Raw genomic sequence first — 13,031 nt, 5'->3', positions numbered from 1 at the left:
GAGGTTCCCGATTATCGTGTAACAATTATCGGGGATTCTCGCTCACTTTGGACCGTGTCTCGCCTAAGTGTTTGGAGATCGTAAAAAACTCGAACACTCTGATGTGCGCTAGAAATTCCGTAGAATTCTAAGCATTCTGCGAAACCCCCCACCCGAATTCGTCAAACGATATCGGCTGGTGGTCCTCTCGTTCCCGTAGAAATCGAGAAAGGGGCAGGATCCCTCCTCAACGACGGGGCTTACGTTAGGTAGGACCCGAAGGTCCCCCCGGTAGCGCAGCCCCTAACGTGGGATCTTACAGAGAAATCTCTGTAGGATCCCTCCCCTTTCCCTCGTAGCCGTAAGGAGAGAGGGAATGGGGGAGGAATTGGATCTGGCTCGCCTTCCCAGCGGAACTAGCAGTTGGAGAAGAAAGGAGCAGCCATCGCCTTACGGCGATGGCCCTCTCAGAGCCTGGGAAAATGTATCGTCAGGAGAAAACGTTTTCCCGAGGAGGGTTACGAACTCATACTGTAGGTAGGGTCTGCCGCCACTGTGAACGTCGTCTGGGTGGGGCTGATTGACACCTGACAGGAGAGAGCCGATACCGTCCTCCGACTCATTCCAGTCCTCGTCGAGGTCGAAACCTCTCAGGAGGTGTCCGAAGACACGTAGAAACGCCTCTGTCGCAGTAGAGGAGGTGAAGTAGCTTGTTCGCGACGGCCAGAACATGAGAGAGCCTTCTTGTCCGAGACGAGAGACTACCTGGTTCAACACAGTCGGCAAGCTCCGATCACGCAGACCCACCGTCGATTTGGGTTCCCTCTCGGGCCCCAAAACGACTCGAGCCGAGACGTGGCTCTGCTGGTGGGAGCGGCGATCCTTCCCCGAGGTCGTTGTGCTGACGAATCAGCGCCATAACCTCGGCAAAGTTCCTCTGGATCTCGGAAGTCACGCATCTTGCAGAGTAGGGACCGTTAAGCCCTTCGAACAAGAGCATATTCCGAGAACCTTCCTCCTAAGAAGGGGGAACAGCGACAGCCCTCTCGGTCTTCTCCATCTACTTGCGCATACGTCCTAGCCGGTCCCAAGAACCGTGCCTGGCACGTTAGGGCGTCGTGGTGGGATCATGAGGGGCGCACCCCTCACGATCACTCCTCAATACCTCGCTCCTCCCGGTGTAACCCAAGGAGTTGAAGGTACGGGAGAGGCAGACCTGACGCTCCCTCCTCGCTCGCTGGCAGAACCAGCAGGCTTGGAGGGCTGCAGGCGATCGTCAACCCGCGGTGGCGATCGAGCTGCAGGCCTGGTCGAACCGTCTCGCTGTGGAGAACGGCTGGACTGAGCACAGCGGCCCCGATCTCGAGTGTCAGAAGAGCTGGTGCTGGTTGCCGTATCCGATCGCTCTCTGTGAGAGCGACGGTCAGGCGACCTGCAGGCTCCACTGTCACAGTGAGACCGGTGCTTGTCCTCACGGCACGTCACGTCGCTGGTTCCAGCCGTGGCTGGCACCGGCGAACGGGGGGAACCTCTTCCCAGCCTCAGCCCGTGGTCGGTCGTGGACCGTCACGTCCCCGGGTAGCCAGCTGGTCGCCGCGAGAGTGAGAGCTGGTCTGGTGAGAGTCGCGTGAGCGGCTGTCCACCAGTCTTCCGCTCCGTGCCGTGAACCTGACGCTGAGCGGGCTCAGAGGTCTGGTTCCTGGCTGCACGGTCGCTGGTAGGCGACCGTACACTCGGTACCTCCCGCGAACGAGAGGCCGAGACGGACCCTGATGCAGTGGCAGAACCACTGACACCAGGCGAGGAAGTACCGGTGTTAGCCGGTACCCCTCTGGTCCCCGTAGTCTTCTTCCTTGCGGAAGAAGAGACGGGCCCCGCTCCCCGAAGGAGCAGGAGGACCAGCGGAAGGACCCTCCCGTCCCACCGAGGTTGAGACTGGTCCCCGAGAAAGCTCCCGAGGGAGACTTCTTAGGAGGGAGAAGGCAACCTTCTTCTTCCTCGGCTGTGAAGCCTAGAAGTCGAAGGGGAAGAGGCGGCAGCCGACGACGATGAAGAAGATGAAGACGACGACGACGACACCTTCCTCCTCTTCTTCGTCAGCTTCCTCAGGACAGACGTAAGATCTGCTATCCAGGGCGGAGCCGGGGCTGCTGTAGCCGAAGCCACAGGGCCCGGACGCACCTGTACAGACAGACCAAAGTCTGGGGTAGTACCACCACGAACAGGGACGACGTCAGTAGGTATGGGCATCTCAGGAACAGCAGGCACAGCCAGCACAGCATCGGTAGGGACAGCCAGCGCAGCCGCGGCAGGGACAGCCAGCGCAGCAACGGCAGGGCGCAGCAAACTGCATAGACAGTCAGCCCAGAATCGGCAGGAACGGCAGCAGTACCGGAAACACAGGAAGTGGAGCAGCAGCCAGACAACATCCTGGTACCGGCGGCAGGTCCAGGGGCGAGCTCTAGGGCAGCGGAAGTGTGGTCGCGGCAGCGCGGCAACCACGAGCGGCGGCGGCACGCCCCCCTCTCGGTACGGCGAACGGCACTTCACAGCGGCTGTAGGCAAGACTGTTACCACGTGAGGCGAGTACACCAGGTGAGGAGGGACGTCGTCACCTGGAGCGTGGTCACCACTCCATGGTGACCGCAGTAGGCCCAGACATAGAACCGCAGCCCCTGGACACTAGCACGCCCTGCAAATGGAAGGACGCCCATAACCTCACCAAGGTCCACCCTCGTGGCAGTAGCACCTGCGGAAATAACAGTAGTAGTGATTAGTGGGGGAAGTCCCCTCGCGCGGGGGGGTGAGCCCACACCGAACGACGGAAGACCCCGAATACAATTGTACATCGGGCACCGAGCGCCCTCACGCTCGACGATCGGGCGATGAGAAGAACGCAGATAACCTCCCCCCCCCCCGAAGGGGAAGGGCCATCTGTGGGAGCTGAGCGGGGGGGGGGGTGGGATTCTCGTGCCCCACCCCCGCACAGCACCCATCGTACCCAACAATAATAATAAGAGCCCGAGAAGCAATCGTGCCCTCGGCCCGAATGCAAGGGCATAAGGATCAGTTCCCTGACTGAGCGGAACTTGAACAAATAAATATTGATGCAATCAATAATAAAAGGATAAAAAATGAAAAAAGAATCTTGCATTACGATTCACTTCACAATGAATAAGGGCTCGGATCGAGCGCATTTTGCGCCCTCGGTACCGAGCGCAAGGGTAAAAGGATCCATTCCCGATTATGAACGGAAACCTTGATCCATAATGAATTGATGCAATCAAAATATATATGAAAATGAAAAAGAATACTGCGCTTGCGATTTCACTTCATACAAAATAAAAAAGGGGAAGGATACATTCCCGGGCAAATAGCGGAAACATTGATCCAAGTAAATAATGACAATCTCAATAATATAGAAAATGAAAAAGAACTGCACTTGCGATTTCACTTCATTCAATAAAAAGGGGAAAAGATCAATTTCCGGGTAAAGCGCGCGGAAACTGATCCAAAATGAGTATTGCTACAATCAAAATAAATATATTGAAAATGAAAAAGAATACTGTACTTGCGATTCCACTTCCATACAGAATAAGTTTTCGTGCGAGCGCATTCGCTCGGCAACGAGCATACAGGTCAAAAAAAATATAAATGAAAAGGGCACTTACTTACAATTTTCATCTACACATTTCCAACCAAAATCTAAGCTCGGAGCGAGCGCTCTCCCGCCCTCGGCACCGAGCATACACAATACAAGGATCATTTCTGGGGAAAATGAATTCCCGCACTTACGCCCTTCAGACCCGGCACTCGGGTAATCGGTTATCGGGCGTGGAGAAACCAAGATCCTTAATTCACAATTGATTCAATGAGGAAATAAATATGAAATGATTGTACTTACAATTCAGTTTCACTAGATAAATAGAAAAAGAAAAACACAACTATGCGAAAGCAACGACGATGAAGCGGGCAGAGAGCGATGATACAGGTCTACACGCCAGCAGGCCGAAAGCAAAAGTGGTTTGTTACCTCCCAGTCGCGCGCGCGCGCGCCTGTCGGACAAGCAGTTTAACTACCGAACCCCTTGTTCGAAAGCTTACGACCTATCCAGCTGCCGCTAGTACCATTCCTATTGTAAAACGGACCGAAGGTTTGTATGCCGTGTCGGAAACAACATGATTTTTCTATTGCAAATTAGTATATTACACATAGTGTATCTACTAAGTTTGCTTTCTCCTAATTTTTCTCCATTACTCCTGGGAGAATACTAAAACTTAGGTTTTATTTCCCCTTCAGTTTTCAACCCTTTTAGTGCATATTTCTTGCTGGTAAAATCTATATTCTGCATCTGCAGTTCTTGTTTTCAGGTTTGATGAGCAGTTGAAGTCCCTTGTGTAGGGCCTCTCGTCAAGTATTTTTAATATAAATCCCAGCATTATGTTCTATCTCTAATCTACATTTTACTGGTTTCAAGTATTCCATAACATTTAGCAATACCTCTCTCTCTCTCTCTCTCTCTCTCTCGTCTCTCTCTCTCTCTCTCTCTCTCTCTCTCTCGTCTCTCTCGTATCTCTCTCTCTCTCTCTCTCTCTCTCTTTCTATCCGAATGCCAGTCTTGAACAGTTTTTAAAATCCATGATTGGAATTCCATACTTGGGTTTCTTAGATGCCATCAGTGTTTATATAAGTGAAAATAAGTTAAAATATGTTTCATAGATTGACATTAAGAACTACCTCCCAAGGGTGTTTTTCAATGTCTTTTTTTTTTTTTACCCTTTCTGAGTCTTCACTCATTTTGTCAGAGATCATCAACCTTTTTTCACAATCCAAAACTTCTGTTTAGCCTGCCTCACTTGAAAATGTATTTTATCTTTTTTTGGAGTATTCTTTTTTCCCAACTGATACCTTCCACAAATCTTAAAAGTTCTACTTTCTTTTAATAACTGTACTTCATTCTTTTATTGAAGCCTGTTGCTGTAATCAAGGTCTAATGACCAGAAAGAATCCTGGGCACAATTCTTATAATTACTCCTCTGTGATTATTGCTGGTATTTGTATTAACCAAGGGCTTCAGTTTCTAGACTAAAGCTTTGCAGTTCCCTATTTTATTACCTCATAAAAGCAAATTATTACTACCTGGATCAGCTATAGTACAACTATTCAGACAGTTAAAATTTACTACACAGCAGTTGTAGTATATGAACCCCTTACATATAAGACACTTAACAGTACATATCAGTAGTGGAGTTCTTAACACCAACTGTAATCAACTCACAAGTCTAATCTTGCTTAGAAATTATTACGTACCTGTACCCCGGCCATATGGTTCTAAGGCATCACCTATGTGAATTTCATTTATAGTTGGGTCTTGTCCATTTATACCATGAACCACCTGAAATAGTCTGTTTGGAGCAGGACCACGATAGGCTATATTGTTGAGTAAAATCTGAAAGAAAATTGCTGCTAGCAAAAGCAAAAAGTTGTTCTGTTAACAATATTTTAAGTCAATTCTTTTCTGGCTCTGGTGGTACTAAGTGTAAATTTCAACTCAAGCAATTAATCCCAAATTTACTTTACCAATGCTAATCACAAGCATATCATCTCTTAGCATCTGAAGAAAATTTTATTCATCCCCAAAAATCCCAACTATAGTCAAACCTTTTTATTTAAACTTACCCAGATCTATCCCATGCCCAAGGGACAAAAAAAAATTGAAAAAGTAGAACCTAAATATACATGAAAATATAAGCCTGCCTCTTGAGACAAGAAGTTATAGACCTGTGAAATATTTGACTTCAAATGTTATTTTAGTTGATAGACAATAATTCATCTACTGTCAATTGTGTTTGGTAGAAAATGCTACACATCAACCGAGTTACAGTAAACATGTAATACATGAAAATAAGTCATGGCAAAACCAAATTAAAACCAGCTTAATTTTCTAACATACCTTCAAAAATTGCTCAAAATTGCAAGAAATACCTTAACCTAAAAAAATTAAGAACTGAACTTTAGGTTGACCAATTTAGTTTATATACAAACCCTTCAATCATCTATGCCCACATAAGTGGTCTCCAAATGTTTTCCAACACTGTACTCTGTCTAATGCAGAAGATTAAAAGTAGTATGGCAAATGCACAAACTGTAGAACCTCAGTTACCAATCAATTAATTGCCCTACTTTTTTGTGTAGTTTGGATATGAGACCATATAGCCACATATCAGGTGGCTGGACAGTTGCTAACAGCAAATAAAAGTGTAGTGATCAGAAAACTAAAGGTATAAATTAAATATATCTTAGTTTTACTAGACCACTGAGCTGATTAACAGCTCTCCTAGGGCTTCCCCAAAGGATTAGATATTTTTATGTGGCTAGGAACCAATTGGCTACCTAGCAACGGGACCTACAGTTTATAGTGGGATCCAAAACATGTTATATCGAGAAATGAATTTCTATCACCAGAAATAAATTCCTCTGATTCCACATTGGCAGAGCCGAGAATTGGACTTTGGACCACTGGATTGGTAGGCGGGCGCGAAAACCACTTGTCCAACGAGGATCTGATTAAAGGTATAATTACTTGAAATAAGCAGTTGCTAAATGCAATGCTGGCTTTTCAGAAGGCAGAAACCAACAAGAATTTAAAAGACTAGAAAAGAAGTTGAGGTTAATAATAATGAAATGATGAGATAAGAATAATTAAGAAGTTAGACAATCGTGTTTTAGGCTCCAGGTGGCTCATGTTTCCTACTATTACATACTTATCAACTGATTAGTTAGGCAAAAGAATGCAGTATCTTTGGACATTAAAAGACCATGAATGTCAGCTTGTGAATGTTAAGGTTATCACTATAATATGACTGGCAAGCTGCAACACTGGTTGGAAAAGAATACTGCAAGCCTAAGGGCTCCATTAGGGACAAATCCCCAGTACAGAAAAATAAAAAGAAATAAAGAATACACTGTACTGTATAAAAGAAATAACATATAAAAGCAGTAAAAACAAAAAGAAGACCCGGAATTAACTACAGCTTGTAAATAGTTATGGATCATATAGCCTTGGAGAGTGAATGCATAGGATGATCAGAATTACAATTTTAAACAGCACGTTAAATAAAGCAATTGTATAAGTGCTAAAGATTGATACAAAGACTCTTCAATGAGAAATTTGACAGAGCTCAAGATTTTATCCAACAATTTCAGAAGCAAGCTGATACTGAAGGCCAAAGTAGAGAGCAATATTCAGACCACAGTAGAAAAAAATTGAAACATTTCCTCATGATAGACAGCTCCTCAAATATTTAACAATGAAACATAAATAACAAAATACTGTTGTTTAAAAATACTAAGACATAACCAGCAGAAATACTTTCAAGTTCCTCCTGATACACTAGTATTTTATTTGTGCTGGTAGGGGTCTGTCCAACCCTAACTACAAATTCAATGAACATCAATTGACAAACCTTGTCTGGCTAAGTCCCAGATATAATTAACAAGAAGGAATCTTTAATTAGATCTTCTTTTTTCATCAATTGCATATTCTTTTGCTCATATCCATCACTTGAATGAATGAAATCTACCTGCTTAATATTACTGCAGTACTGTACTATTCTTATTTCACTTAATTTTCCATCTAAGGTATAGTGCTTCTCTATCATACAATGCTTGTCACGTGTAATATTTCAGTTACTTTAAACCAACTATAGGAATAGTAGTACTTAAATAAAAATTTGAAAAATGGAAACCCCCAGAAAGATACAGACCTCGAGATTACCATCGTTATTGAAGTCGGCAGCTATGACAGTTCTTATAGGGGAGGCCTCAGCAAATTCGTCTGTTGCAATGTTCTGTAATGAATAGCAAAAATATTGGTATAAACTGTGAACATGGAAGAATATACTATATATGGCATTCTCAAGCTATTAGAGAAACTCGTAATATACTGTACATCTAACGTATGCATTTTCACAATACTTATATAAATACGTATATGTAAAATAGACTTACTCTAAATCTTGGCTGCCCTTCATCATCATCTGTCTGTAGGAATATTCTATGGGGTCCATTCCAGTTGCCATACACAATATCTAATTTCCCATCACCATCAAAATCAGTAAGCATCACACCTCTCCCATGCTGGTATGCATCAGAAACTCCTGAGTAAGGAATATACCAATGTTTAGTCTCCAATCAATAATTGTACTGAAAATAAGGTTTAAGAATTAATTTTTACAAAAATACAATAACTGTCTAACATTAGTAGCACATAACCATAACATTAATTTGTTCAATTTTTTTTAATTCCAACTTACCGCACTGAGCTGCCACATCTGTGTATTTTCCATTGCCATTATTCTTAAATAGAAAGTTGGGGCCATGTTCATTATCACAAAATATATCACTTCGTCCATCCTTGCTTAGTATTGGTCCTACTGGTACTCCCCGGCCACCTGTGGACAGAAGGTTTTACATTATGAAAATTTTTCCACATTTTGTAATAACTTGTATATGGTGAAATCTAAGGGACAGCTTGATGAGTACAGTACATTCACATCCATCATATTTTACATAACTTTTACTTGTTAATGATAAATTAAAAACTTGAACTAAATGTTTATACTATTACTGAGTTTACCCTAGGAAGTTATTAATTTTATGTGAAATACTTGTAGATATAGAATACCATTCCTTTTTTTCTTTGAAGTAAAAAATTTGTAGTCTTGTAGTAAAGCTTATTTTGTGTAATACTTGTCGGTGTGTTTCAATGTGGTGTCCAGTTTCAGTAATTAGCAGAAATCCAATATATGTATTACAAAGGTTTCCATAGGTCACATATATGTAAATTGAATGCATTACAGTACATTCTGTAGCTCTTTCAGGGATTTTACAAAGTCAAGTAATCGAAGAAATATCCATTCCTGCTACACTGCAAACCATTAATAATGAATGATTTGTATTTCCCCATAAATACTGTACCTGTCAGTTTTTCAACACCTGCTTCTCCTGCAACATTTTTTAGAGCCAGCATTCCCTTGGATACGTTGCTGCGACTTTCGTCCATTTCAATAAGCGAGTGAGCTCCAATTCGACCATTTGCATAATTTGCCAGATAAATGGCATATCTTGCAAGAATAGAAATAGTGAAGTGTATAGTTTACATGACTTACATAAATTACTCTTTTATTCATAATAATATATTCTGCTTTATAAACAGTTGTTTCTTAGTAATTAACCAGTTATATCAAGATTAACAAACACCTTATAAACTACGTATACAAAGTCATAGGTCTGGGTCTTCCAACCACTCCTGCCCACAGGAACCAGTTGGAAATATTTCTTCACATCTTTCCCCTGGATTTAATATCACAGTACAACTGTATGCTACTTACCTCCCTGTTCCATTACGATCGACACAAGCAACTGATCGTCCAGCAAAAAAGCTTGCAATATTTCATTTACTTCATCTGATAAAATATCCACATACCGACCTGTCAGAGATGTTTAGGATCAAATTCACTTCTAACCCTTGAAAACTTTATTATTAAACAATTTTCCTAAACCAATCCTTATTTATATATAGTATAATATTTTACGTCAAGAGGAAAATTGGGCAACAAAAGGAGAGAGGAGACTTCCTAGCCATTTTAGAACCGATACACAAATTACCCCAAACTTAAATTGATAGGTCTTAGCAGGGTCTTTCTTTATTTTCTTGTATAAAATCCTGAAAATGGTTAGCAAGTCTCACTTTTCCTTTTGGGGACATTTTTCAAGCATAAACCAATTTGCATATTTTTGTAAGACTCCAACTGGGAAAATATTCCCCTTCACAAGATAAAATACTAAAAAGACACTAGGAATTTTGAAATAGATATGAGCACTGTAGTTCAATTTGGATACACATTGAGTATACATCATATGAAATGTTTCATCAAAAAGGATAGCTGTAAACCACTATTAAAGCAACTGATGGTGGATTATGGGCATAAGTATACAAGAAAAAAAAAATCAGTACAACCTCATGAAGATTTTTGCAGAAATCATTCTGATGGCTTAACTTTAAGAAAGTAATGATTTTCTTCCCCTAACTGCTGTATTCATAGCCAAAAAACCAACCCATGGCAAAAATGTTTCTGCTGGAAGCAGTTTCTCATGTACATACCATTCCTAAATTTAAACAGTTTATCTGAGTAGGTTGCCAGCCCAGAATAGGCATCATTGGTATTTAAGAAGTATATTTCTTCCCTGCCATCTCCATCTACATCACAAGCGCATACTCCAATGGCATGCCCTTTATCATCTCGTAAGGCATAAAACGGTGACCTTGGGTCATCAATAGCTATGTTCATTAGCTGACCCTCTTCTTTATTATATTTCAGTACCAAATTAGGACCATCATACCTAAAATAGTAAAAAGAATCTCATACTTCAGAAGACTCATGAACAAAATTATACAAAAACTGGAAGTTTGTAGTCAGTTTTTCATGTATACTCAGATCACAGAGGTCTTCTAAATAAAATTAACATGCATTTTACAACTAGTGTAGTATGCAATATGACTTCCTTCACAAGAAAACTATTTATCAAGACCAAGGGCTTTTTATCCACATACTAACCCTGCAACAATAATCTCAAGTTCACCATCATTATCCACATCTGTAACAGCAACACCGTAGTTCAATTGTCTGGGATTGCTCTGTGGGCTTGTCCTGTGTGAGAGAAGCCAATTAGATGACTGCATAAGCTTTTCCAATAAATATTAGTCTCTCTCTCTCTCTCTCTCTCTCTCTCTCTCTCTCTCTCTCTCTCTCTCTCTCTCTCTCTCTCTCTCTCTCTCGAACTGGTGACATTAAATTTATAAAAGTACTAATATATTTTATCAAAAAGCTTTAGAAAAAGAAAAACTTTAATTTTAGTGCTTTATATTGGCTGATTTTAATTTCCATGATAAAGTATTACAGCATATACCTGCAGAGACCAACTAATAGCCAGCTACACACTTCTGTCCAATTTGAACAATACGTATTGAGTTTATCTACTTTCCACAATACTTTGTTCGGGCAGTCGTGTATGCCTATATGCAATATACAGTAGTCCCCCCGTATTCGCGGGGGATGCGTACCAGACCCCCCCGCGAATAGTTAGAATCCGCGAATGTTTGGAACCCCTATAAAAGCGCTAAAAACAGCCTTTTGTTCATGAAACTTACCTGTCAGATATATATATAGCTGTATTCTCCGACGTCCGACAGAATTTCAAAACTCCCGGCACACGCAGTGGGCGGCCAGGTGGTTAGTACCCATTCCCGCCGCTGGGAGGCGGATATCAGGAATCATTCCCATTTTCTATTCAGATTTTTCTCTGTCGCCGGTCGGTAAACAACTGTTTACAGACCTCGCCTAGGATTTTGAAACTTTCTTTGTGCTAACTTGAGTATTCTGATTGACTTTTGGTTTTGATTTGGCTTGTTGGCTTGGCATACGTGATAGTGGATTTGATTTGGATTTGGCTTTGACTTTTCTTTGATTACGATGTCCTGGATCTAGCTCTGCTAGCTTCAGGGTGTGTAAGGTGCATGAATGTAAGGTGAGGTTGCCGAAAAAAGCTTCGGTAGACCCCTCATTCAGTGTGCTCGGAAATGTCGTAGTCATGTATGTATGTTGAATGATAGATGCATCGAGTGTGAGCAATTGACTGAAATTGAATGGAAGGCATATGATTCTTACGTGAGAAAGCTTGAGCGTGATAGAATCAGGAGGTCTTCCTCTAGGAGTGCTTCTGTGAGTAGAAGTCAAGGTAGAATTGTATCTCATTAAAATCCTCCTGTAGATGTAATTCAACCTGATCCTGTTGTATTGCCTCCGAACAATCAGGAAGTGTCTGCAGAAGGAAGCGTATTATTTACGATCATGGAGTCGATTCGCGCCTTGGAATCTAAAGTGATTGCTCTACAGTCAAATGTGAATTGTGATAAAAGTGTTAGTGCATCTAGTGTTGTGGAAGGGGGTCAGATCGGTCCCATAATGCTCTAGGCCTAGGCCCCTGCCGGACTCCCAGGCCTTAGGGAGAGGGCAAGCTGAAAGCCGAAGGAGGGTTACGGGATCTAATGACCGGTCTGACGTTCCCTTCAGCAGAAACTGAGGACGAATCTCAGGCTGCTGGTGTTCGTGCACGGGCACGAATACTTAAAGAGTGCTTCTCTTCTTCGAGACTTCCTCTCCCAGCCGAGGTTGGGACGCTCGAGACCTCTCAGGGGGAGAGCGGCAGGGGCGCAAGGTGTCGCACAAGCGGCCGTCGCCCTTGTCGCCTCTTAAGAGAGGTTTCAGAGAAGAGGACGCTTCACGTCCTTCTGATCATTACGTAGATTCATCACCTGAAGATTTTGAAGCTTTTCCGCCACAGAAAAGGAACAAGACTTCATCAGGGGAGGACTCTTTCGAGCGTCCAAGTCGCTCTAAGCATGTTCCTGAGTTGAAGGAAAGGGCATCCCCTCGCCCATCTTCCTCGCACAGGATGAGTCCTTCTCCTGATCGAGAACTTTCCCCTTCAAGGAAAATGCTTTGGGAAATGCAGAGACAGTTAGCCTCCTTTTTGAGAGAAAGAGGCAGAAACTAGTCATCGAAGGAAGGATAGGTGGCTGCCTGTTAAGAGGACTAGCAGTCCCCGGCTCCTCCTCCGCGTTTTCGGCCTTTGAGTCTCCTCCTAGTAGCCGAACGCATTAGAGAACGTGATTACGTTCCTCATGAAAGGGTGTCTAGGAGAGACGAATTTGACAGAGACGTGAGTTTGTCGCCCAGGCGGCCGCGTCTTTGTCAAAAAGGCCGAGAACGCTCAAGGATCAATATCGGAAGTTCAAGCTTTGCATGTTGATGATCACGACTCGGCGTCTTGAGCAACGAAGCGCTTACCAGAGGACGCTCGAGGAAGACGCTTTTCAAGACGCGCGGAACGCTCGCCAAGACGCTGCCAGCTGACTCGCTGTTCAGGCCGGACGCACGGCGTCCTACACATCATGACGCTCAGCAAGACGCTCGAGCTGACGCTGTTCA

General features: G+C 43.3%; 1 protein-coding gene across 1 annotated transcript in view; it reads right to left on the bottom strand.

The window, feature by feature from the left end:
• The window catches only part of LOC135213920 (cartilage acidic protein 1-like), a 34,588-nt gene that overhangs the window by 3,728 nt on the left and 17,829 nt on the right, over positions 1-13,031 (bottom strand). Inside the window, 9 exon segments of the mRNA XM_064248014.1 lie at positions 5,290-5,428; positions 7,746-7,829; positions 7,990-8,138; positions 8,295-8,432; positions 8,959-9,104; positions 9,372-9,432; positions 9,435-9,470; positions 10,145-10,383; positions 10,599-10,691. Coding sequence (XP_064104084.1) covers positions 5,290-5,428; positions 7,746-7,829; positions 7,990-8,138; positions 8,295-8,432; positions 8,959-9,104; positions 9,372-9,432; positions 9,435-9,470; positions 10,145-10,383; positions 10,599-10,691 — 1,085 coding nt within the window.

The sequence above is a fragment of the Macrobrachium nipponense genome, chromosome 43 (assembly GCF_015104395.2).
Source record: "Macrobrachium nipponense isolate FS-2020 chromosome 43, ASM1510439v2, whole genome shotgun sequence".
Lineage (NCBI taxonomy): Eukaryota > Metazoa > Arthropoda > Malacostraca > Decapoda > Palaemonidae > Macrobrachium > Macrobrachium nipponense.
This window is presented reverse-complemented; position numbering and strand designations above follow the sequence as displayed.